General features: G+C 38.5%; 2 protein-coding genes and 1 long non-coding RNA gene across 5 annotated transcripts; 1 reads left to right on the forward strand and 2 right to left on the reverse strand.

Moving 5' to 3' along the window:
• Positions 1-2017: 2017 nt before the first annotated feature.
• axdnd1 (axonemal dynein light chain domain containing 1) lies at positions 2018-18517 on the forward strand. Of its 3 annotated transcripts, none has more exons than XM_017701324.2 (26): positions 2018-2254; positions 4000-4190; positions 4266-4369; positions 4506-4608; positions 4686-4771; positions 5958-6014; positions 6164-6272; positions 7563-7684; positions 8173-8313; positions 9172-9276; positions 9419-9539; positions 10891-10992; positions 11108-11274; positions 11354-11423; positions 11510-11744; positions 12116-12332; positions 12404-12497; positions 12585-12787; positions 14043-14133; positions 14285-14428; positions 15829-15945; positions 16189-16305; positions 16406-16497; positions 17528-17658; positions 18018-18096; positions 18270-18517. In XM_017701324.2, the coding sequence occupies exons 1-26, from the start codon at positions 2158-2160 to the stop codon at positions 18337-18339; spliced, it is 3165 nt and encodes a 1054-aa protein (XP_017556813.2). In that variant the 5' UTR covers positions 2018-2157; the 3' UTR covers positions 18340-18517. The 3 variants fall into 3 exon arrangements, with proteins under 3 accessions (XP_017556813.2, XP_017556814.2, XP_017556817.2); XM_017701325.2 differs by having other exon boundaries at positions 18038-18096; XM_017701328.2 differs by lacking the exons at positions 2018-2254; positions 4000-4190 and having other exon boundaries at positions 4293-4369; positions 4538-4608.
• Positions 2155-2616, reverse strand: LOC108429528. The gene is made up of 3 exons (XR_001858014.1): positions 2553-2616; positions 2333-2438; positions 2155-2236 (listed from the first exon to the last, which is right to left on the reverse strand). It is a non-coding gene; the product is annotated as an uncharacterized LOC108429528 (long non-coding RNA).
• Positions 18518-18586: 69 nt separating the features above from the next.
• On the reverse strand, positions 18587-26170 carry nphs2 (NPHS2 stomatin family member, podocin). Its single transcript, XM_017701332.1, has 8 exons — positions 25783-26170; positions 25593-25696; positions 23029-23101; positions 22818-22900; positions 21296-21499; positions 20074-20129; positions 19856-19934; positions 18587-19040 (listed from the first exon to the last, which is right to left on the reverse strand). Exons 1-8 carry the CDS (start codon positions 26117-26119, stop codon positions 18777-18779), a joined length of 1200 nt encoding a protein of 399 aa, XP_017556821.1. The 5' UTR covers positions 26120-26170; the 3' UTR covers positions 18587-18776.
• Between the last annotated feature and the right edge of the window lie 414 nt (positions 26171-26584).

The following is a 26584-nucleotide window of genomic DNA, read 5'->3' on the forward strand; positions in this document are numbered from 1 at the left end:
AACATTGCTTTATGTGCTTAAAACAATTTCAAAAGGAAGGATGAGATGTTTTTAAAAGAAAAGAAATTACACATTTATATCGGTGGTTTCACAAGTTAACTTTTCTGTGGACACAGGTGGGTTAGTGGCCGAGGCAACAGCTGACACAATGAATTATTGAACTTCCATCAATAATTTAAAAGCTGGAGTTTCATTAAAAATGTAAAGGTCTAACAGGTCCAGGTAGAAAATGTTACATTTCTAAAAAAGATGGGGTAAAGGACAGTTATCCATCTGCTATTATATCGATAACAGTACTGTTGACTATTAAAAATTCTCAGGTACTGAAGAGCCTTTGGTGAACTTAAATTTGAGGTGTTGATACTACTAAAGATTAGCATACTAAATTGTGTCTTAAATTTTAAAAATCTACTTTTTTTAAAGTAATAAACATGTTTTTCTTTAAGGGTAGAGTAAGTAGTTATGTTACATAGACAGGACAGAACATGGTAGTGTTGGATCTAGGGCTGGGTAATATGACATTTATTGTTACTGTGATAAAGTACATCACAATATGTCTTTCTGATCATACTGTGGAGATCATCAATACTTTAAAACTGCCTCTTAAATGTTTGTTAAAAAAGTATAATTAGTCCTGTTTAATTGGATTTAGTGCAGTACAGTGTGTTAAATGTTTTGATAGTATTTTTCAAAATGTGGTGCTACTTTAATGTCATAAAATGTCATTTACGATACATAAGTGATATGTATCATAATAAACTTTCTGAAGTATCATGATATTACATTTTGCCATATCGCCCACCTCTAGTTGTATCTTTTCTATGGATGCACCTATATAGGAACTGGGGGCTAACATTGATATCCAATATTATTGCATATATAGATCAGCTGATGGTGATAGATTAACATTTTAAAAAATCTAGAATTTGGGACTACTTTGATTAGCATTACAGAGAATTTAGGGTTACATTTGTTGGATAAATTTGTTTTTAATTTTTTTTTTCTTTTTGATAATATGATTTTAATAACATTGTCCATTCCTAATTATTTCATTAAATATTCCATGATGATATGAAGAAGAATAAAACTGTCCAGTGCTCCACAGGATCACGGACTCCCCTGCACGTTTTGACTCAAATTCCTTAGTGAACCGTTAAAATCACATCAAAACATCACATCATTACCGACAAAAAGGAATATCCACTGATTTTCCAAAATCCCTGTATAATTCAGTGGTGGAGATATGAACCGAATGAAGTCAAGTGGTTTGATGTGAAACGGTTCACTGTAGAGACACCTAAGATTCCTTTACAGTGGTGGTGATAGGAACCAGTGGTCACTATGTCTACAGTACAAATATAGCCCTTTTATTTACTACCCAAAACAACCAGTGAACCTACACGTCTTCTGAGTTTATAAGTGTAATCTTAATGATGATACAATAGTGGTAAATCTGAGAAAAAAAGAAAAATAAAACACGTTTTCTTTGGGGACTATTTCGCCTTAGAACACCTTTCGTGTATCACTCCACCATGAATATATTAAAATACATTATAAGATGTTTTAGGCCTAAAAATATCGGATATGTCTCGGACTTCAGGCAGTTTATTCATAACCATTTCATGTAGGTTAACAGCTTTCTGTGAGGGAGCTTTTAGAGGTGGATGTCTGGTTCCTATTACCACCACTGTAAACAGCTCGCACTCGGTAGTTTCAGCAGAACGGAGCATTTCACCAAACCGTTCGGAATGACTTTAACCGTCTAATTATGCAGACATTTTGAAAAAAGTTGCCCTGTAAAAGAAGTTATATCTCTCAGTGTCATCAATAAACCTCTGGAGGTTCGCTTATGCACTCTAAACCTCCCAGAAAACGAAGTTAGAGAAGTTAGCTAAGGCTAAACTGTAGCTTCTCTTCAGCTAATCCCTCGCTCTGCATGTGGAAAGTTGCATGGAAACGCGGCGCGTGCATAGCAACGTACAGTCTTACTGTCCAGCAGCAGGTCTCGCTCTCTCTCTCTCTCTCTCTCTCTCTCTCTCTCTCTCTGCTGTAGTCTGAATCATGAGGAATGTTAGACACACGGCGGTTTATTTAGTTTCCTCCCTTTACGGACCTGTTCTGTAATGTTATGTGCTCCACTGCGCTAATCAACTGAAGATGGCCTCGTCTCTGAAGTCCAGCCCGTCACCGCCTGCTCTCCCAAAGCCAGAGAGCCGCAGGAGGAGACTCAACGCCTCTGTGGAGGAACGCGTCGGTGGGTAAATTAACTAGGTTAACTCACTCATACAGCCCGAGGAGTTTACGAATTACTCACATTTACTCACTTACTTACAAATTAAACACAGTTTCTCCTCCACATGTTCTCCTCTTCGAATTATCCGTTCCACCTTAAATGGTGAACCAGGTACGTCGTGGCGCCTGCAGGAATGGAGCTGCTCCTGTAACATTTAAGGTGGAATGCAACTTTCAAATAAGAGTAAATTACTGCTCATTTTTACTGGTTCAGCTCCTGGTCTGATTTGCTGATTTCCTCCTCCAGAGGAAAGAAATACCTGTCTTGATGAGGTTGGCACCCGGCCGGCTGTTTGGCACTTATGGTCCACTCTTGGACCACCCAGACTACTGTAGTGCATAAAAGATCTACCTAGTTTTTAATCTCTCCAAACAGAATTTAAATGCACATAGCATTTTATTTCAGAAAATAAAGACAAATATTACAAACAACCAAGAGAGAAAAAATAATGACTTGGCCTAATATAAAGTGATTTTATAGAACTTGTTGTTGACACTGTGCTGGAGTTAAACTGCTCACTGAACTAGCTCATTCACAAAGCGTAACTAAAGAATTTAGTGAGTAAATTGGACTGTGAGTGGAAAATAAGCAGGGATAGGTGGAATTTGGTCTAATACTCTGCTTAAACACCGGTGGGCCGCATAGAAAACGATGATCAAAACGCCAGTGGACTGCCAGCTTTGCCGTCAGTGGGCCAGCATTGGGCCAGCGGTGGCCTGTTATCCTCTTGCTGTCAGGAATATTCTAAATTAGATCTCTTCTTAATCTTGTATCACTGTTTCTGAAATTTGGCTGAAAAATAACCTTTGTCACACATATAGATTAACTCCTGTTTCTGACTCATCTCACCCTAGTCTTAGTTAAATAGTATTTCAGCAAGAAAAGTGTAAGATCTCATCATTTTCTTATACAGCTCTGTTCTCTATCACAGAACTCTTTCAGCAGTCTGTCAGTGCAGCGGGATAACTCATGCTTTCTGCATTCATTTCTAGAATGACTTACAGTGAAGTGCCTATGTTAATCTCTTCTTTTCTCCTGGGGGCGCGGTTTAGGAGAAAGAAACAACTCACAAATCAGTGATCATTGATTAAAACAATATTGAGATTTGTTTTATTTCTTTGAGACAATCTTTAGAAATCTCAAGAATTTTTAGGCCAAGAGTATCACGAAAAGAGAGGAATAGAGCCTAATAAACTTAAGCTCCTATATTGATAGGTACTTGATGTGCTAAGAAGTTCTTAGTGCATCAAGGCAGCTATAGAGAACTTCTGGACTTTGGATTTTGGGCCGGATTTTGTTTTTTGTTTTTTCAACATTTTAAAGTTGTTTTTGGTAGTTACTTTTACTTCTACTTTCCCTGAAATAACAGTCATTTTCCTTGAGAGCTGTTCTACACATCTCTGTACAGGGTCACAGGACAGGTTTTATTTTATTTTATTTTTTATTTTATTATCGACTTTTATCTCAAACAAATTGTGTGTGCTGAGAAAATCCGCAACAATCACCAACTTCAGCACCGCATCGTGGAGGCTTGTGACAGCATAAAAAATAAAATAAGATAAAACGATGTCCTGTGACTTTTGACTCACCCTGTATTTTGAGATCTGACTGACCTGAATGTAAAAATGTCCAAAGACTAAAATTTAATTCGTTATCAAGCCGTCATTCACTCTTTTTTCCATTTTTTCACATCTTCATCTATGCAGGTGCTGCTGAACTCCCTGAACTCCTGGAAGTAAAGGAGATATCACCACTGAGCGACCAAGCCCAGGTGCAGATTCTGCCTCTGCAAAATGATTTAGTACCAGACGAGCTGCTTACCACCCTAACTTCAGCCATCTGCACCCAGGGCAGACTGGGCCCACCCAGGCTGAACAAAACCCCAAAACACTTAAAGGTTTGTGCAGAAATCAGAAGCTACTGTCTCCATTTTTTATTGCAGTCATCAAACCATATGCTGGTGTTACTGCAGGTTTGCGGAGTACGCGCACCCGATCCAGTATGGCACCATTCCTTTGGCCGCAAAAAATACCAGTACTTTCTCGACCAACCCACGTCAGTGACCGGAGCTGGCAGGTTAAGGACCTATAATCAAGAACGCTCATATCATTCAAGTGTTTATGTCATACAGTGTAACTGCCAGCTAGACAAACAGGGTAGTATTGCCAATTTCATGAACAAAGCCGCACTGTCTGTATCTGTATGTGAATAGGGATATCTCCTTTCTTTGTGATGCCCTGGCAGCTCAGAAGCAGCGAATGCCCCTCCCACCCATGACTGACAGGAGCACCACTCAATCCATTGATATTCAAAAGGCAGGTATAAGACAATGGCTATTCTGACCATAAAATTTCTGTACATGATTAAGTTTGTCTTCTCATTTTAAATGCAGGATACACTTTCCATGGAGACTTTGATCCCAGCAGAATACCACATAGTGAAACATAAAGGGCTGAAAGGACTGCAGTGTTATGATGAGTAAGTACTGCAGCTCTGGTTAGAAATTTAAAGAAGAATTTCTCATTTCTGCGTAAGTCAGTCACTGATATATAAACAGAGTGGTTTGTTGTGAAATGGTTGATTGTAGAGAAACTTCCCAACTCGATTTCTTTACAGTGGTGGTAAATTTAAAAAAACGATGTTTCATTTGGGGACTATTTTGCCTCACAATACCCTGTATGTATCTCTCCACTTTGAACAACTTAAAAAAAAATACATTTCAGGCCAAACCCTTCTCTTAAGACAACTGTAACACAATGAGTGTGTGGACATGCACTTAATAATCTGATAACTGCAGAAAATCAGATTTTGTCAGTAATGTGATCAACACGTTTACATGCGCTTGAGTAACTCTGGGTCTATATGAGTCAGACAGTAATCGTAAACATAGCATCAAACGTCATGTCGCAGCTTTTAAGAAAGAAAAAAAAAGCCCATTTTACCTGAAAATATGAACATACATCATCTGGAAGATGAAGAATATTTAAATCCTTCATTTTGTCAAGCATGTAGTTGGTTTCAGCATCACTCCCAAAGTGTTTTCCTGCCGTCTCACTGCAACACTGCTTGCTTATTTCCGGTACCACCATCTGTTTCACACATGAAATGAATGAGAAATCTGAAAGAAATCAGAGTAAGAGTTACATACACTGAGAAATCTGATTACTGAGCTAAAATCCAGCTCTATCAGATTTCTTAATCAGATTTCTAGACCTTATTCCAATCTAAGAAATCAAAGTATGCTGTTTACACAACTTTTTGAATAATTAGAGAACTGCAGAAATCCAATTATGAGGTGATTATTGAATGCATGTAGACACACTCAATGTCTGAGTCATCAGGCAGTATATTTTTAATCAATTTATCTAGGAAACGTCTGGGAATGTCTGGTTCCTATCACCACCACTGTGAACATTTCTGACTTGAAATGCGCCGTTTCTCTACAACAGTGAAAAAAATGTAAAATACATTTTTCTGGGATTTTGCACCAGATTTGGAAATGCTAGCTGTCTTTTGCCTGCTGTGAACATTTCGTGATGAATGGGCCAACAGAAATCATACAAAATGAAATCAAATGAGATGTTGGGGATTTTCTCTTGAACTTTTCTTACAACAATCGTGACAGAAATAACTTCTTTCTTCACCTTTTTCCATTTGATTTCAGCAAATTCACAGTTCTGTTAGAGGACGATAAAAAGAAGCTCAAAGTCTTTCCATCAATGTGAGTATTAATAAAATGCAAAAGCTACTGTTTGTATGTGCTGTAATGTTTACTTACAGTGATCATGACTATGCAGTGTAGTATGCGTGATCCAGCTAACATGTAGCTAAAGCTTGTTAAAAACAGTTGTGTCCTCTGATGGTCATTAGGAAGCCCAGTGGACGTCTGGAGGCAGTGCAGCTGATGAGAGTGATGGATGATATGCTGGAGAAAGCAGGCGTCAATCAAGAGTTTGAGGAGCTCACAGGCCTCTCACAAGTATGCATTTCTAAACTTAAAATCATGAGGTTCAGTGATTGACAGTGTTCACTAGACTCAATTTATACATGGCTGTATTATTTCTCATTTGCTTCTAGTAAAATGCTTTGCCTACAGTTTACAGGTTGACCAGTCAAACTTCACTCTTTTTAGCAGCATTATTCAATTCCAAACATCATTATGAAAATCAGGATAACTAAGTTTATCAGGAGTAATTAGGGCCAGAATGATATGAACATTTTGCCACAATACAAATGTAATTGAGCTTAAAATTCAAGTAACCAATATTGTCAGCAAATATCATATGGACTAAACATTAAATAGGTTTTGTTGACCAGTGCTGTCTAATTGGGAAATGTCAATTGTCAAACATGATTATTACTGTATAGGTGCACTTTGTAGTTCTATAGTTACAGACTGTAGTCCATCTGTTTCTCTGATACTTTGTTAGCCCCTTTTTACCCTGTTATTCAATGATCAGAACCCCCACAGGACCACCACAGAGCAGGTATTATTTGGGTGGATCATTCTCAGCACTGCAGTGACGCTAACATGGTGGTGGTGTGTTAGTGTGTGTTGCACTGGTATGAGTGGATCAGACAGTTTTTAAACACTCACTGTCCACTCTATTAGGCACACCTGCCTTGTTGCTCTATCTTGTAGATAGATCCTTCATTAGGACGTCCAGCAGTGGCACAGAGGTGTTTAAAAACTCCAGCAGCACTGCTGTGTCTGATCCACTCACACCAGCACAACACACACTAACACACCACCACCACCACCACACCACACCAGTGTTACTACAGAGAATGATCCAATTCCCAAATAACTCCTGATCTGTAGTGGTCCTGTGGGGGTCCTGACCATTGAAGAACAGGGTGAAAGTGGACTAACAAAGTATGCAGAGAAACAGATGGACTACATTCTGTAACTGTAGAGCTACAAAGTTCTCTTATATGTAAGTGAATGTGATGGATGACAATGAATGTAGAAACAAGGAGGTGTTCCTAATAAAATGCACGGTGATTGTATCAGTCTTAGTGGAACAATTAGTTTAATTTTAAGAGATAAAGAGAGGTTGGAAAATGGTCATATAAAACTGGATTACTACTGTTTTTGGTGCATTTTTGGTACATTAGACCGATTTTTAAACTGACAATATTTGTTGTTTTAAATTTCTACGCATGCTGAATAATCTGTGCAATATTAATATTTGCAAATAATATTTTTTTGGCCAAATCATATATCAAAGTGAAAATAAGACCGCACTGACACTCTTTTGTGCTTTAGATGCAAGGTCTGCTGGAGCTGGTCCGTGTGGAGCAGAACATCTACAACATTGTGTTCCACGAGCTGATCCGGCAGGTGAGTGTGGAGTGTGCAGAGAGGGGCCAGCTGCTAGCCAAACTCAGGTGAGTGTGTGTGTATTCAGATATGTTTTTTTATTTAAATGAGATCAAAATCTATTTAGTTAGACTTCCTTTCTTCATCATGATAACATAGATGTTAACTTTGTCTCACTTTATTTCTTTGGCCCTCTATAGATTATTTACAGTTGTTCAAACTTTTAACAAACTATCAGGTAATTCTCAACAGTGTTGGGGTTGGGATTAGGATTAGTACAAGGCCTAGGAGCTTGGTCAGGTTTAGGTTTAGGTTTTGGGTTAAGGTTAGGGTTAGGGTCCAGTTAAGGGGTCAGGAAAATTAAGTTGAATGTAGTTGATGTTCAGCTGAATGTAAGTTAGTAAGGGTAAATCTGAAGTTTAAACCCAAACATTATCATCAATTCTTTTTTTTTCATTTTGTTGTGCATTGTTTTTAATAATTTTAAGGATGCTTTGGTGCACTACTACAATGCAAAAGCCTTTGTGTGAATAAAGCCGCCTTGCTTTGCCTGTAGACGGCGGTATGTTGCTCTGCTGGACCGAGTCCCACGGCAACTTAAGGGTCTGCATACAGAGACCCTGGCACAGAGAGCGCTGAACCGACGGCTGACAGAGGAGGTCATCTGCTTCAGGCACTCCATCACACAGCTTAATGAGTAAATCTCCTTTTTAATATTACATCACCTACACAATCCTTCTCTCTTAAAAAAGATGGTTCTTTAAAGTTCTTTAGTAAAGAAAATGGTTCTATGTAGAATCATACATATCATTTTCGTGATTAAAGGGTTCTTTGCATCATGAAAGTGTTTTTCAGATTGATGGAGGATGCACTGCAGATGGTTCTATATAGAAGCTTTATGAAAATGGTTCTACATAGCGATGTCAAGCTTGTAACAACAGAAGAACCCTTTTGGGTGCTATTCAGAACCATTTTCAAAAAGGTTTTATATAGAAGCGTATTAATGCACATTTTCCATCTATCTGAAGAAACTTTTAATGATGCAAAAGGTTCTTTGAATGTTCATGGTTTTATATAGAACCATTTTCTTTACTAAAGAACCCTTGAGGAATCTTTTTTAAGAGTCACTTGCAGCACCTCTCATGTTCTGAACTGCCATCTGTGTATCAACATGCGATAAATGATCCAAATGACATAATAAACTAACTCCAGATTGTATGTCGCTGCTGTCGGACCAAAACCTTGTATCATAATTTTTGTTGTTTTCAGTTTTTGACATAATTCGAAATTACCTAATGTTACCTAATGTCCTTTAATGTCCCTAATCGACCTAAAGAGACGGGCCAAAATTACTAGGAAAATGTCTGGTTCTTTTGACTTGCACTAAATTAAAGTATGTTTTTTCCTTCTCCTGTAAAGTTGGGTCTGACAGTAGTGATATGTTTATAATAACAATACTTAAGTCATGAAGAATTCTGCTCTGTATTGTGACAGCAGCATCAGTTTTGTTGGCCTCCTGCATATGCTCTAGTTTTGCTCTATTGCTGTGCTGCAGAGAGCTGAGTAAGATGAGGGAGTGTGATGAACATGTGTCCATGCAGGCCAGGAGGGCTCAGGAGGAGCTGGCCAAAGCACTTGAGCAATCACAACGCAACTCTGAGTGAGTGAAGATAAGACAAATATTAATCAGTAGACTGAAGAATATGGCCTCGGTCTTTAAGACTGATTTTCAAAAATGTGTAGTAGTGTGAGTAAAAATGAGTAGTGTGATATGACATGTAAGAGGTGGATTTCTGTTGCAGTTTGGTTGGGGAGTACCATGATTTATATGAGATGCAGAGGAGAAGGCTGGAGGGGCAGGTGGCCACACTGACTGAGGAGAGGGACTTATGGAGCAAGGTCACGTACAGCCTTGCCCTTAAGGTCAGACTACATAATTCATGGGCTCTTTCTTTTTTGTCAAATATTTGTATTAACCTTCTCAGTTCTACATTTAAAAATGAGCAGACAAATAGAAACACAACGTACGTAATAATGAAGGCATCAAGTTCTTCACAAGTTTAAGAAATTCTCTCATCTAACATTAAAGTCAGTTTAGACCAAAAATACACATGCATTCAAGCAGCTTAGAGTATACTAGACCTTTTATCCATACATCTTCCCAAAATGTCTTTACAGTGGGATATTTCCATACAGTATTCTGTACTGCACTATAATGTAATCATCTTTGTGAGTTTACAAGCTTGCATACTTCATGCCGTTATCGTTTTAGCTGATCCGCCTCTTTTGCATCACCTAGTCCAGGGGTTGGTGACCCAAATGTTAAAAAGAGTTATTTTGTCAAGTTTCAACAAAAATCTGACCACCTTGGGAGACACAATATTTCATGTCCATTTTATTGAAATAATGTTTAAAGCTTTTGAGCAAAAGTGCAGTATTTTCTTGTAAAATGTTTCTTAACTTTCAACTTTTTATGGGGCTGAAGTCAGCTTCTCATTCGCCAGCTTCTTGTTCAAATTTCTTAACTTAAATGGTACCTGAGGTGCCAGAATGTAACTGCTGCAATATTTAAGGTGGAACAAGAAAATTAGAACGAGAAGCTGACTTCAGCTTCGAGACTTTTTAGTTTTAGTTTCTCGTTGCAAATTAAATGTATCAGGAAACCAGCTGAGTGCTTATAAATGCAAATAAGTCAATTTCTCTCCAAATTATCGATTTTGTCTTAAATATTTTTTCTTTGCCTTTTCATTAGCTACTAGCTTGGCGTGACTGTTATCTGTATTGCTATAAGACCAGCAGTCTGCGCAGCAACCTTCAGGGTTAAAGGGTGAATTAGCAGTTATACAGTAGCTCCAATGTTTAAGACCATTTATTGTAAAAACTGTGTTAAAGTAATCAGCAGAGCTGTATTTAGTGCAAATTTAGGTTTATTTTTACCTAAAAATCTATTTCTGCTGTGAAGCTGTAACAGGGCAGTAAGAGCCACATGTTGCTGGCTCCTGGACTAGTCATGGGCTTTGTCTCATAGCATGTTCGTCCATGCAGTTTGCACAGCCGCCACTTGCAAGACACAGAAAAAAAGCTTCCTTGTTAGGAATCTTGCCTAAGGAGCTGTCCACTACTCTATACCTACCACTGCATAATAATCACAGACAATGATCTGAATCTTGCATTGTTAATTGTGTGCTGTGTAGTCAACTTCCAAAGCCGTATTGTTTTTAAGAGATCATGTCTGTGTTGTAAGGTCTGAGTCTAAATCACAGCTCACTTCCAGGTTATTAAGTTAAACAACCTGCAGCTGGTCAGCAGGCTTCATGTTAGTGAGCAGACATGGAGCAAAACGGCAGAGCACTTCACTGTCTTTCTGACCACAAAGGTACAAACACTCTTTATACAGTTCTTTTCACTGGACCTCTTCCAAAGACATTTGGTCTATGTTAGGAATGACAGAGAAACCAAGGAAGGCTTCCTTGCATTCCTCTGCTTTGTAGGATTCAGAGGACATGAACCATGTCATGCAGCTAACCGAGCAGTGGACAGAGAATTTGACCAGCTTCATGGAAAAGTTGAGAGAAACTGAGCGAAAGCAGTGCAAAAACTTGGGGTCCATCCAGAATGACATTGTCAAGTGGCACAAGTTCTGTGAGGCTAACAACAGGTAAAGTAAAAGTGGAATGTTACAATGTCTTTGTTTGGTTTATTTGTGATATAATTTATTTGATTTTACTTTTCTGTAGATGCTCAGATGTGAAATTTGAAAAGACTTCAGAGGAGGAGCTGTTCAGAGACTTGATGCAATGGTCAACGGTTAGAAATTCATCATTTTGATTAACTGATTCTTAAAGTCGTGGTGTTTTCAGAGCGAGTCTTTCACACTATCATTTCCACGGTAGGTGTTAACCATGGAGTGTGAACGGTATGGAGGAGAAGACCTTCTCTCTGGTCAGGAGACTCTCAACACACTTACTCAGCTGCAGGAAGAATGGATAGAGGTGTGTCTGCAGCTGTTCAGGAGACATCCAACCCCAGATGGAGAGCCACTACAGGGTCAGGAAGCCATGAGGGAGCTGAGTGGTGCTATCACTGAGCTTCACAAACAGCTCAGCACCCGTATCAATGGAGAGAGCGGTGAGACTTGGTAGACGTTTTGCTGTTGCCAGCATAAGGTTCTAAAACATCCAATCCAGAAATGGACAATCACTGTGCAGTTTTCACATATGGAAAAAAAATGTTTTTGATATTTTATATATATATATATATATATATATATATATATATATATATATATATATATATATATATATATATATATATATATATATATATATATATATAAATATATAAAATATAAAATATACAGACAGTTTAGTTTTAATGAAGATTATAGATTAAGCACACATTACTTAATGAACAGTCCTGACTTCTGTGTTTTGTACTGTACTTTGCATTAACCATATACAAATGCAGTACACATGTCATACTGCCCTCTTCTACTACAGGCATTCATCAACAGATGATGTCTTTGAGTGGAGAAATGGATTTATGGGCCAACAAACTGAAGTCCATTATTAGTCGACCAGACGTTTTGCCACACTCTGATTGGTCAAAGCTGGAGAAGACCATGGGGAGCTGGGTGAAGTTGTCTGAGGAGGCCCTGCTGAACGTTGACAGCACCCAGTCAGAGAGTAAGAAGATAAAACGCATGCTGCATATCAGGTAAGTTTTAGGAGCCATTCAGTGCAGGCTGCGTAATTGATTTGTCTCTGAACTATTTGCCCCTGTGGCAGGATTGAAATCGATGATGTCTTCAGCACACTAAGGGAGTTCATCTTGGCTCAAAACAACTTCTTTGACTATGAAAACCTGACACTGTGTGAAGAGGTATAGTGCTTTCATGTTGAAGTATGTTGAGTATGAACTGTTTTCTGGTCAGGTTCAGGACAGCAAGATGTTGTTTGTGACAAACAGGTCAGTTCCATGCACACTCTGCTGACCCGCTGGATGGTTGACTTGCTGCTGCAGATGGTGCCCGATCGGGTTGATGACCAGGAGCCGCCTTTTCCAGAAAACACAGAATTGAGCATCTTAAAGGATCTGTCTCTTAAGAAGCTGGAGGAAGATGCCAAGAGTCTCTCTCAGAAACTGCACTACTTCTCCAAATACATCACAGGGTACTGACTGTCTAAACTAAAGTATCAGGGAACTTATTAACTTATGAACATGAACATACCTCACATTGCAAGAGACAATCTTTCTGTTGTTAATTTGTGTGGTGCAGGGGCCCCACAAAGTATTTGGGCACTTTAATTATGTATCCACAGGTAAATGTTAATGACTTTTTATTTAATTTACTTCATAAGAAAATTAAGAGAAAATCACTTATTGTACAACATCACACTGATTCTTTGTATAAATCTTAGTTTGATTCTTTGATCATGATTGTTCGGTTGGAGAAAACCAGAGCTCATATTCATGACACTTCTCAGAGTAGTTGTGCTCAGGGCTGGACCTGCATCTAAATTGTGAGTGGGGCATCCAAAAAACACAGGTGTTTTCATCTTTGTGAGTTCTCAAAGTCCTTGCTAACCTTAACCTACACTCATCCTGGCCACTTATGGAACCTCGCACCTCTGCCTCCCTTTATCAGGGGTAAATGCTGATAAACACTGCCAAAATTAAGTTGATTTCAGCATCACTGCAGCTGTCTGGAAACCTTTCGGTTTTAAACTGGACAATCAAGGAGAACCAGAAAACATGGAGGAGGCCGTTTACCAGCACTGTTTTAAGAGATTCCCTGTGAAAAAAGGGAATATGTCTGTATATGCGTGACAACACTTAAAACACCCCATGCCTTCGCCCAGCTAGTCTTGTCTAGTCTGAGAGTCACCCTGAATCCCCATCGTCTGGAGAGACATTGACAATTTATTTTTAACTGAAAAGTAAGATAATTGGACATTGCACCACCAATTAGCCCCATAATGCCGGCTCTTAGAAAGTTGATCTCAACTCTTGACTGTTCCTACTAGTAACATTGTCATAAATAATAGAGGAATCTGATTCTAGATCAGCCCTTCTACTCTTAACAAGCTTTGTGAATACAGACCATAGAAAGGAACTCCATCCAGACTGCACTAAGAGTACTGTAAAGTGCAGAGGTGGAAAAGTCAAACAGCAGAGTGCTGTTCTTCTTAAACTCAGATGTGTACAAAGTCAATTTGGATGCAAAACTGCTGAAATCTGCACAAAAACATCTAAAACATACCCTCTGCCTTTCAAAAGAATACTTTGCCAGAAGTCTTGGAATGGTCTGTTTAAATTAAATGGACATTTTGTGTTTTTTTTAAAGTATGGCACAACTGTCCAAATACTTTGAAAGCCTTTGACTAACTCGAAAATAATCTAGCTTTCTTTGTTCATCACCTTTAGCTCTTGTCAGACCATTGTGGAGGAGCAGGTCCAGAAGAGCCTGAGCCAGGACGAAAAAGAGAATGAACTGTACCAGCTCTCCAAGCTTCAGGTAGTAGCTTCTACCATCATCACAACTTTCTTAGTACAAAGCAACAAATGTGTAATATTTTTAGCAGAGCAGGATCTCATATCGCTACGTCTACTGGCAAACATTCAGAAAGGTCATGAAGTGTTGTCCTCTGTGTGTGTATGATGTTCAGAGGGAATGTGCTGAGTGGGTGGAGGTGTGTCAGATCCTGCTGTCTGATATGATGGGACGTCCCGTGGAGCTGCAGTGGGAGGGGAAAGCTGTGCCTCAGTCTGTCACTGACATCCCATCAACAATGGCCAGCATGGACTCTCTGGTGAGCTTTATCTCACCTCTTCTGCCTTGTGTTAATCTTTGTGAGCATGTTCGTCACTTCTGTTTCACCTCAGTATGAAATCCACCTTCAGAAGACAAATGAATCCAGTTGGGACAGATTTTATTGTGCATTTAGTGCCTTCTTCACTTCTACAGCTTTTGCAGGAGTGTGAAAAGTAGTCAAAAGTATATTTTTTTTAGTTGGATAATGACTCAAGTAGAAGTGAAAGTCTAGCCTCAGTTCCCTGCGGAACTGCAGGTACATCCAGCATCTACTTACATAGGAACTGTAGTTTGTTTGGCTCTGTTCTTCTCTTTTGGAATTCTTTTGGTGCAAAATAAAATTGTAATGCCACAAAGTAAAAGATATGTGTAAAAGTAAAGCAGTTGAGGAGCTGAACCAACACAACAGAATGAAATTGTGAAGGATTAAAATGGTACTGACTAAAAATCCAAAAGTCAGAGAAAAGAAGAAGAAGAAAAAAATAATTATATATATATATATATATATATATATATATATATATATATATATATATATATATATATATATATACATACATACATACATACATACATACATACATACATACACATACACACACACACACACACACACACATATATATATATATATATATGTATGCAACAATAGATACAGAGAAAATGAGAAAATGACTCCTAACAACAGTATCAAGACCTAAGGTGAAAATCAAGCTGCATCAGATCTGAAACAATCCACAGGGGTTTCTGTCTATCCTCACACGAGAAGACAACTCAGTGCTATGGGTCTGAAAGGAGAAAAGTAAACAGACACAGGATCGTGAGAAGCAGAAAATACAACCAACAAGACTGAACTTTTGGAGGTGTGGAAAAATTTTCCTGCAGATTTCTTTGAAAAACTAAAAGCAAGTCTCTTGAAAAGAATGGAAACTGTAATAAAGGTAAAAAGGGGACAAGATAAATTTTAAATTTAGATGTTGAGGCTTCTGTGTATTTTCTGCTCTTTTCCTGATGCTGAAAAATGAATATCTTGGTAATTTTGACTGGAAATTAAATCAGTCAATGTCAAACTTACAGACTACTGTACCTTACATTCCTTACAAATATACTTGAATATACAGAAAAATTTTCAATAAAGTACAAGAGTAGAACAGGACTTTTCTCACTTCTTTGAAATGAAAGGTCTGTAAACATGAAGTTTCAAAACTTAACCATAAAGGCCCAGTAACAAAAACAACCTGATTAGTCCTAAGAGAGGCTGAAAGATGGTCATATAAAAATGGACCTCAATGGATAAAGAAAAAAATACAAGAAATAATGTATGATTTGGGCTCTTTAAGTTCACATAATTGAGTAAATGTAACTGGAATTATTTGTCAAACCTGTCTGTGTTGTCAGGTGGGTGAACACACCAAACCAGAACTGCCTGCAGAAGGTGAAAAACATGAGCAAGAGGTGCAGGAAGCCATTAAGGCAGATAGTAGGCCTCATCCATCTGAGGAACCTGATGAGCAGGTCGGTGACATATTTACAGTTACTCTGAAAAAATATTGGTCTCCAGCCAGCGGCCTGTGGCCTTCACAGAGCACACAGAAATCTCACCCCCAGCTAGCCTTCACCATCACTGTCACATGGATGTACAACATATGAAATCTATGAGAAGCTCTTATTGATCCATAGCACATAAAATACACAGTTCTGCTGCTGCAGTGTGGGAGGTTGATTTTGCTGATGGGAGTGAATATATTGTGTCTATAGGTGGAGGAGGAGAAGACAGAGGAGGTCACAGATGAAGGTGCAGCTCTGAAGCTAATAGGTCATGATGGCCACATTATTGAGCAGAATTTGGGAAAAGAAACTGTGGATCTTACAGGGGTACAAGGCATTCACAATTATTTACCCATCATAATGGTCTCATGGGGAAACCTAATCAACTGAACATCAATATAAATACCTTTTGACTTTCGTTATCCAGACCAGTAATCTCGTAGGGCGGCCACACACTGAGAACGCACAGCAAGCCTTCAGTGCACTGGCTACTGTGGGAGTTCTTCAGCAGGAGTTACTGTAAGTATTATTGATAATGATTAATTGGCTTCTACATGAACGTCTGATCACATACTAAGACAGATTTACCTTTTAACTCAATATACAGCCACTGTTATAGTCCATTAAAGGGATAGACTTAATGCACCAGTATGTTTTCCTTCTGTTTTTGATGTACAAGTCAGTAAACATTATTTTGAACCTATTATGGTTGTGATGTTTGATATCAAAGAGCATTTAAGACCAAACCTAACAGCTTATTCCATGCATTTCATTCCCATGCATTTCCCAACTGCTTTTTGAATGAGACAAGGTACAGGGCATCTGATCATTTAAGCCATGTCTATTATGGCGCAATTTTAGTCTTGCATTCCTAATTTGTGCACGCCTGTGAGGACTGCGAGGCCGGAAGGAGTCCCATTTCTTATTGCTGCATTCAAAAGCGTGCCCACGAGTGCACTGTTCACTTGGAAAATAAATATACATAAACTGTATTTGCCAAATTCATTTGAAAATGTATGAAAATGGCCAAAATCATATTTCTGCTTAATGCACTTTAGTGCTTGCATTTGTTTATTAATGTAACTTGCTGAGCTGCATTATGCTTGTAATCTGAATTGTGCAATTGTTCATTCACTCATTTAGAAAAAATAACAATCTCACACGAATACACCCGGCAAGTTACACAAATCTGTCCCAAACGCATTTAAGCCAGATGCACTCTAGGTCTCTTGCCCTTTGTGTCTGTACATTGTTGATGTTACCAAACTGTGGGCGACAGGGTGCCATTTGGGACACAGCTTTACATACATCCGTCTTAAATCCACAGTAACACAAACAGCCTGGTTGGAAAATGGACATGTTATTATGAATTACGGATTGTTTAGTTATATGTGGATTCAAGTACACTAAAAGAAAATGTAAAATGTTGGCCCTTTAATCAGTGTCCAGCATGTCATTCTCTATGTTCAGTTCTATAATCTGCAATGTTGGCAAATCTGTTTGTGTGTGTGTGTGTGTGTGTGTGTGTGTATGTGGTGGGGGATGTCAGAGCTGTGGAGGCTCGTGCCATCAGCGCTGAGGAGAGGGCTCTAAATGCAGAGGAAGCCCTCCAGGCAGCTCTGGAGAAGATCCAGGTCTTAGAGAGACAGATTCACCAAAAGCCCAGTCCAGAGAGCAGTGGTGAGCAGATCATATTAAAATTCACATCATGAATGCCAACAAACATATCTTAATCACTTTGTATTCCTATCACAGTCTCACAACATTAAAGCTGTATGTGTTTTAGATTTTGTAGATTTTCATATTTTGAGGTGTCCTTTACATTATGTGAAAATCTGAAGCACAGACCAATGGAAATGGCCCAAAATTGCTTAGATAAATTTTTTTAAGAACATTTTTTTCTTCTCCTGTAAAGTTACCATTTTGGCGATACCATGATTTGCACTGACAGCAACAAGTTGTTTGTTTTATGTTTTTTATATGTAATAAATCAGTGTACAATATGATAAGTGCAGCTTTATTCATACTAGTGTGTGCAGTTTGCTTTTTTTTCTTCCAGCGAGCAAGAAGTCTGTTACACCAGTTGCCAAGACGGCCGTCACTCCTGAACCCAAAGAGGTGAGCCAGAAGCCAGCTCCCAGCCCCAAACCCAATAAAGGCAGCAAGAAACGCTGAAGCAGCACATACCAACTGAGGCTAATTGGACAAGCTAAATTGTCCCTGTGTGCAAATGTGTGAGTGAATGTATGTTTCTGTTTGTCTGCCCTGCAATGAACTGCAAACCTGTCCAGGGTGTTTTCTACCTTAAGCCCATTGACCGCTGTGATAGGCTCCAGCGCCCGCCGCGAACCAGAAGGATAAGCAGCTGAGAGTGTGTGTTTGTGTACGCAGTTAAATTGGCTAAAAACAAGATGTAGAATCATTCAAACACTATGGCAAATAAACATTTCTCCTCATTTCATTAATTACGGTATATAAATGAAGATTAATGTTTAAGCAGTAGAACATAAGTCTGGTAGATCATCACAGATATGATGTTTTTATTGAATATATGACCTTGGGTGCTTTTTCTTTTACAAAAAGGAAGAAGTAAAGGAAATGCTGAACATGGTTTCAAATATATGTTTAATATTGGCAGATTCTTCTGCCAAATAAGTGTTTCCAGAAATTACTTAGCTCAGTGGAATCATACAAATGAGACAAAATGTGCTGTTATCATGTGTATCAGTACAGTACTTTTCACCAAATAAGTGACATATTTTGATATTCATAATGGAACTTTCATAAGGGAGCACTTATTACATCATAGGGGAATCTTTAGCTGTTTCTGTTGAGCCACCTGTGGGCTGGTTTTGACTAGTGGAGCTGGCTGTATCTTTTAACTGAAGTGTTTGGCTGAGGAGGTCAGATGGCAGGTTTAGCACCACAGCAGGCTGGTCAGAGCGCAGGGTGTGGAGGAGCTGGAGCAGGCGCAGTTGCATAGCCAGAGGAGAGTCCGAGAGAGAGTCAATAGAGGCCTTCAGAGCCTCACACGCTGCTTTCTCACCTTCTGCTGCAATCACCTGAAATAATAAAACGGGCAGGGTCAGTTTGGGCTGATTTCCCTAATGCAAACTGACATTAGTTTATGACTGTGTTCTGCATGGAGGACAAGCATGTTTCAAAATAGATCTTTGGCCAGCTGACCTGAAATTTGGGAGACTGAAGAATTAAGACTTTTTTCTGATTGTAATGCAGTCGTCTAATAAGCACTGATTCTCTTTTACTGCTGGTTCTAATGTTAAATAAAGTTTTTTTCTATAATTGTGGCTTAGTTTGAATTGAAGTGATGACTTTTTGGATTTTTATAAATGTTTTTATATCCTTTTTGGGGCTTAAATTTTAGTCTTAAATTTAGTCATATTACTTTTTTTTGGATCATTAATGTTTTTTCCATTTTGGTTAGTTCATCTTTTGTTGTGTCAAAAGTAATTACACACAATGCTGATTTCACATCAAATAACAGAAGTCAAGACTACAAAATAACTAATTTAATGAAACCACATAATCTTGCTTCACTGGTAGCGCTGTGCTTTGCCATCTACAGTATTTCTGTGCAGCCAAGTCCTTAAAGCTCATTTACAAATTTTAATCATGACTTCTTCAGAGTACTAATAACCAAGTTGTCCAGATTCAGAAGTAAATCACATGAATAGTCTACCTAATACCTAAATTAAGCCTAGTCTTGGACTAACGTGCAGTGCACAATAATAAGTCAGCTTTGAAAACCCTTTTTAGTGCAGAGTTAAGCCTAATCTGAATCTAAGAAATTGGCCCTAATAGTGAAACTTAAGCTCAGTCTTTCATGCACTGAGTGTAGTTCTGACAATGTTCTTACTCTGATTTGAGCTTGTCTCTTGGCTTCGGCCTCGACAGCAAAGTTCTGCTGAAGTTCACGTGGGAGAAGCACGTCCTCTCTGAAACCATGGCAACGCACACAACACATCTCTCTCTCACTCAGCAGTACAGAGCCTGGATTAATGAGCCTCTCGTGCTCTTATGGTCATACATTATTGCCATAAGTGCCTTCTATCTGGTTATATATTAATGACTTACATCTCAGCTCTCTCCACTTTAATTCCCCACCTGCCAGCAATGGAATCCAGCACAACCTATATTCATTTAAAGAGAAAGATCTGAATTATGCATCCTTGCTCCATGGATTTATCTGACGATTGTAATATCACATTTAAATGCATGTAAATTATTTGAAAATATTAAGAATAACACAATATTTTGTTGATTTTTTAAGTGAAAAGTTAACCTATGTCTGCACATAATGTACAATTACTGTTTATTTGCTAATTTTACATATTTAGGGAACAAACAGTGAACGTGGCCTGTGCAAAAGTGAGGGCACATTTCATATTTACATACTTACATTTTTTCCATGTTAAACTCATCAACTAAATAGAAACTGCATTAACATTTGCAGAAAAAGGCAAGATTGTTCTCTGTAGTAGTAGGAAGTGCCAACTTACTTCACTTAGAAAATCAACAAAACATGTAACATAATTAACTGTATAATTATATATTACACCACTTTATAAGGGGCTGTTTTATTAAGGAGTGGTGCGACAGGCAATGAAAAAGTTCTATTTGAGGACTTTTATTCATAAACCAAACTAATTTGTGTAGTATGGAACGAGAGCTCTGACATTTTAACACATAATTTGGTAACTGATTTGAATTTTGTCCTCAGAATCAAAAGTCATGTTCAACCTTAAAAGCCTGTGCAGTGCTCAACTGGACACTCTGTATACAATTTATGTCTTGTTTGTTTATTACTTTCCACACTAACGTTACCATTTATTCGTTCATATCCATCAAAAAAATAATGACCACCTGCAATAACAATCCCGTTTACTGACTGAAACTCATGATCCCAGCAATTAACTGAAAACTTAAGCAATGCAAGTAAAAGTTCTTAAAAGTTAGTGTCTCTTTCCTGCATGTAGGTCAATATTTTGTTAGTAGCATGTCCTTTCTTTTGGATGAAACCTTGTAGGCATGCAGTGCATGAGTTTGCACAACTGATGTTCAGCCAGGTTTGTTGGATTTTTATCTGTTAGAGTGCAAAACACTTCCACGATTTCAGTACAAAGTAAAATGGGGAGGTTAGTTATAATATTGCTGAAATTACATCCTTTTGATTGCAGTAAGGCAAAATTGCCATAATACATGTCAAAAGACTATACTTTTAAACACTCCTTATAAATGGCACAATAAGCATACATGTTGATATACTGAAAGACATTACTGATAATACAGAATGTACCTGGATCTCCTGGGCGACTGAGCTCCTGTTCTGCAGTATGTGAGTGAAGGTGTGTTGGGCCAGAACCTCCCTAACTGACACCTGCATGAGAGCCTGGAGCACGGCTGGGACTCCAGCCAAGGAGGAGTAACACACGAACACGTTCTCAATGTGATAGTAACACACTGCGCTCACCTCTGTGCACACCAGATCCTTCGTCACCACCTGCAGACCACAGGAAGAACTGTGAAAAATTCATCACTGCCAAACAGGACGACACTGGAGGTGATACTGAACAGTGTTAGTGGGTTCTGGCATGTGTGGGGAAAGACAGTGAATTACAGAAACACTTCTCAAGATAAAAAAGATTGTGTTAATTCCAGAACCAGATCAATGTACACATAATGCCTGAGAGCTGAAGACTGAAATAAAAAAATGAAAACGATCTTTGGTGGATTTGTCCTATGCTAGGAAGCTACAGTAATGTAATGCTATTTTGCTCAACTGCCAAGCACACTGTCTTCTCAAGAATACCAGTGGTGGACAGTAACTAAGTAAATGTAATTTGTTTCTGTACTTAAGTAGTTTTTTCGTGTATCTGTACTGAAGTTTTTTTGTTTAGGGCGACTTTATACTTTCACTCCACTACATTTCAAAATCAAATATTTTTTTCCCTCCACTACATTCTGTGAAATCTGTCGTTCCTTTTGGTTTCTGTGTGTATAAAAACGTAACATGTCAAAACGAAAAAAGTGCAAAGCCAGAGCACCAATCAGGGCCCAGCGGTCACTTTGTTTAGAGCTGGTTTTGACCTGTTGGTCATACCGACCCAGTGCAGCACACGGTTCAACATCAGTGCAGCAGAATAAAATTTTGGGTTATCATAAATGATGAACTAACCTAACTTTGTGTAAATAGAGCACAATATAGAAATATGTCCACACGCAGTCGTGACTGACGCAGCTTTTTTCTGAATTTATACAAACACTATTTCATTTTATAGTAAATTAGTTTGGGCTGGTTTATGTTTATGAACAGAGGCCTACAGATCAACATAGTAAAGGAAACTCATTTGCGATCCAGAGTTTAAAGCCAGTTTTTATTAAACTTAAACTTGTAACTAAGTTGTAAATAAGTCTTAAACTGAAACTTTGCTTGTTTGTGTACTTCATCCACCACTGCTTCTCAATCATATCCAAAAATATTCTTGAACTTTGTTTAAATTATACCGGATGGCATTATTAGTTGTTAGGACTTATAGCTCCATAAAACTGGTACTGTATCGATTTTTCACCCAATTTGTTTTTATGAATCTGTTTTTCAACCCATTTATATTTGTCATAATGATCAGCGTTCAATGTAATTAGTAGACAGTTGATTACTCAGCTGTAGGATCTGCTGAGTTTTCTTGTTTTCTCCCTCTTGTTTACACGTCTCCCCCATTGGGAGGGTCTGTTTCCTGTCAGATAATTATTGCAGTTCATTCTAAGTCTTTACAGTAAGAATAATACAAACACACCAAGCTGTAGGTCAGGACAGTTACCGTGTGAGAGGGCACCTGCAGCATTTTCAGTCGGATGTCCACTTTCTGACAAACATCCAAGAACGGAAGGTAAAAAAGCAGCCCTATTAAAAAAAACTACATATTACTATACAATTTCTTAATGTCAATAAACAAGAAAATGAAATTTTACGTTGTACTGCGTGTACAGGCTGTATATAAAGGTCTACAGTGTATGATATAGGTGATGTACCTGGTCCTCTGGGTTTCCTCTGCAGCAGGTGTCCCAGCCTGAAGACCACCGCACGCTCATGTTCTCTTACAATCTTTCAACAAAACAATAAAAACGGCAATATGTATTACAGCTGGAAGCAGAGTTATGGGCCCTACTTGTTGTGCTGCAGAATGTGTTTTTTTTCCAGCGTTTATTTTTACCGCAAAAGTTCGATTTAAGCAGAAAATCTCTCTTGTCATGTGGCACTTTTCATGAGGTAACCAATCAAAAAAGAGGGCGAGTAAAATTTAACTGGAGAGTGAACGTCGGGCTAATATGTACTATATCATATGTAGCGTCCTCTACATTATGATCAGTGAGATTTAAAAAACCTTGAGAAATGGACGAGAACTCTTCACCACTTCAGTTTTGATGAGTAGTTTTAATGCTGTGTATTTCTACTGGTGGTGCTGTTCAAAGCACCTGCTAACGATGCTAATTCACATGGGCTGAGTAGGAAAACCTAGTGGACATTTGGACTTTTTCTCCTACAAAAAGAAGCACAGTAAGTGGTAGTTTCTTGCGTCTATCTGTTTAATGTGATGTGGGAAATTTGTGCCCATAACACCACCCATAAAGATCTGCTTATTTATGATTGCCATTGTCATTAGATCAGCACTCCTACTCTTGAGGTGATTAGTGCATACAGACCATGCTGTCTAAAAAAGTTGTCCACAGCATTCATCAACATGGTGAAGGTTTGTTCATTTTTATAATTAACAGTAAGACATACTGTCCTAAACCATAATGGCCAAGCCTGCACGACAGGCTGAGAGAAATTTTGGTGCTGTATTTTTATATAAATCTTCTTTCTTCTTCTTCTTTTGGCTGCTCCCTTTAGGGGTCGCCACAGCGGATCATCTGCCTCCATCTTGCCCTATCCATTGCCTCCTCTACTTTCATACCAACCATCTCCATGTCCACCATCACTACATCCATAAACCTTCTCTGAGGTCTAGCTCTTCTCCTTCTACCCGGCAGCTCCATCTCCAACATTCTTTGCCCAATATATCCACTATTCCTCCTCTGGCTTTATCTCCATGTATTTTTATATAAATGATTTTGGCTATTTGGGTGACGATTGATCTCTAGTGTTAGCGATGTTAGCTTTGCAGCCCAGTTCTTAAGTAAAGAAGCAAAATTTGTCCTCCAAATATGTCTTTGCATATAGACTGCAACTAGGACCAGTGGAAAATTATGTACATTTGATTTTTTGCTAAATTATTTCTTCAAGATGATCATCTAAAAGTAGTCCATTTTGCTCAAACTACTCAAACACTACTACCCAACAAAAAACACATCTAACATCACCTCACAGAGAGTGAGTGAGCGCTATCTCACGACAGATTTGTTACAAGATTGGATTTGATTCTTCCGATTTTTGCCTCCGATGTCCCATTGAGCATTTTCTAAGGATATGATATCTGGTATTGGATCAGTGCCATCTTCAAGTAAAAGAATAAAGGTTACAGTGGTGGACAGTAACTAAGTAAATGTAATTCGTTACTGTACTTAAGTAGTTTTTTCATGTATCTGTACTTTACTTAAGTATTTCCATTTTGGGTGACTTTTTACTTTCACTCCACTACATTTCAAAGTCAAATATCTGACTTTTTACTCCACTACATTATTCAAAATCTGTCGTTCCTTTTGGTTTCTGTGTGTATAAAACCATGTCAAAACAAAAGAAGCGCAAAGCAGGAACACCAATCAGGGCACAGCGGTCACTCTGTTATGAGCTAGTTTTGGCCTGTTGGTCATACCGACCCAGTGCAGCACACGGTTCAACATCAGTGCAGCAGCGTAAAAATACATAAGTCTACCTAAATGATGGAATTAACCTAACTTTGTGTAAATAGAGCACAATATAGAAATATGTACACGTTTCCTTTTTTCTGAATTTATACAAACACTTTCATTTTATAGTAAATTAGTTTCAGTTAGTTTATGTTTATGAACAGAGACCTACAGATCAATACAGTAAAGGAAAACTTATTTGTGATCCTGAGTTTAAAGCCAGTTTTTATTCAACTTGGAACTAATTTACAAAGTAATCTTAAACTGAAACTTTGCTTGTGTGTAAAAGTGATTTCAGAGCCACTCGGTTCTCCCTGATGGAAACTGTTTACCTTCAGTGTTTTGTGCTTATGATCATTTTAATAGACGTCAGCGTCACTAATTAATGACGTTCTATTAAAAGGCTGGTTTACCAAGAGAGACGCTGGAGGATTTTCACCTGAAATGAGTTCATGAAGCCAGTCTGGTTATTAAAATGATAACAGGACATCAGAGCCATAATTACTCCTTTAGTACTTTTTCTTTTGATACTTAAGTACATTTGAAGGCAAATACTTTTGTACTTTTACTCAAGTTGAGGTCTAGATTGAGGACTTCTACTTTTACTGGAGTGATATTTTACCTTGGGTATCTCTACTTTAACTCAAGTGCATGATTTGTGTACTTCGTCCACCACTGAAAGGTTTCATAACTCAATAAAGACTGTCATGAATATTCACTTGTTCTCAATATCAGTAAACACTTACCTTTATACAGAACCAAATTGATATAGGAAAAAAGAAGATGACTGTGGCAAGAGCTACGATGGTGAGAAGCAACTCGCAAACTCCAAGGTTTTGTGGCTTCAAGGCTGTAGGGACAGCAGAATATTCATTTAGGGCATAACCAACTGAACTGTATTACCTGTCTGTGATGCAAACACTGCTTCTTACATACCTTCTTCATGCCATTCACTCTCCAACAGACCCAGTAACTCTTCACTCTCTTCTTTCGCCCTCTCTCTCACACTGTCCACATTGACCACGGTGCTTCTGGACATGACTGCCCCGTCCTTTTTGTCCTCATTCACATCCTCTTCTCCTGATTCCTCTCCCTTCACCTTCTCTTTCCTTCTGTGAGGCTCCTGGAGCTTCACTGACTTGTTTGCCTTGTGCTTTCTCTCTCTGGCCATTGGTGTGGTCTCTCTTTTGGTCCTGCCAGGTCTTGGAGGATGTTCTGGTTTCAGGGCTGTTTCTGGTCTTCTCTCCATCTCTCTTTCACTAACAAGAAGCATCTGCCACTCAGTCAGTTAGCATGGATGGTTGCTATCTGACCCCTTGGGATTCACAAATAAGCACCATCCTACTGAAGTCAGACATTTCACACCACACACAGGGTGGAGTGTGACGTAGGATGGTCAAGGGGGCTGGACAGAGCAGTGTGTACTCTCTAGTTTCATCATTTTTGGCATTGTAAAATAATTATTACATTTATTCTATTGCCTAGAGCAGGGCTTCTAAAAGTGTGGTCTGTGGGCTGAGGATCTTTGCTTTGGCCTGCCATGAAGTTACCCTAACCCCACCTCCTCACTCAATGAAAGAACAGATATATTTCTACTGTGTAGAACTTGTTAAATTCTTATTTTCCCCCATAAAGTTGTGTTTAGGCATTTTAGAAACAAAATAAGCTGTAATTTATTTAAATACATTTTAAATCCTGCATACTTTATTTGTATTTCCACCAGGTAGAACAGTAAAAA

The sequence above is a fragment of the Pygocentrus nattereri genome, chromosome 15 (genome assembly GCF_015220715.1).
Source record: "Pygocentrus nattereri isolate fPygNat1 chromosome 15, fPygNat1.pri, whole genome shotgun sequence".
In the NCBI taxonomy this organism is placed as follows: domain Eukaryota; kingdom Metazoa; phylum Chordata; class Actinopteri; order Characiformes; family Serrasalmidae; genus Pygocentrus; species Pygocentrus nattereri.

Coding starts and splice junctions, on each gene's coding strand:
- axdnd1 (XM_017701324.2), top strand. CDS start 2,158: ATGGCCTCGTCTCTGAAGTCCAGCCCGTCACCGCCTGCTCTCCCAAAG. Junction 4,191..4,265: donor AAACCCCAAAACACTTAAAG/GTTTGTGCAGAA, acceptor GTGTTACTGCAG/GTTTGCGGAGTACGCGCACC. Junction 15,946..16,188: donor CTGAGGAACCTGATGAGCAG/GTCGGTGACATA, acceptor TTGTGTCTATAG/GTGGAGGAGGAGAAGACAGA.
- nphs2 (XM_017701332.1), bottom strand. CDS start 26,119: ATGCTTCTTGTTAGTGAAAGAGAGATGGAGAGAAGACCAGAAACAGCC. Junction 25,697..25,782: donor GAGTGAATGGCATGAAGAAG/GTATGTAAGAAG, acceptor CTGTCCCTACAG/CCTTGAAGCCACAAAACCTT. Junction 22,901..23,028: donor GAGGAAACCCAGAGGACCAG/GTACATCACCTA, acceptor TTTTTTTAATAG/GGCTGCTTTTTTACCTTCCG.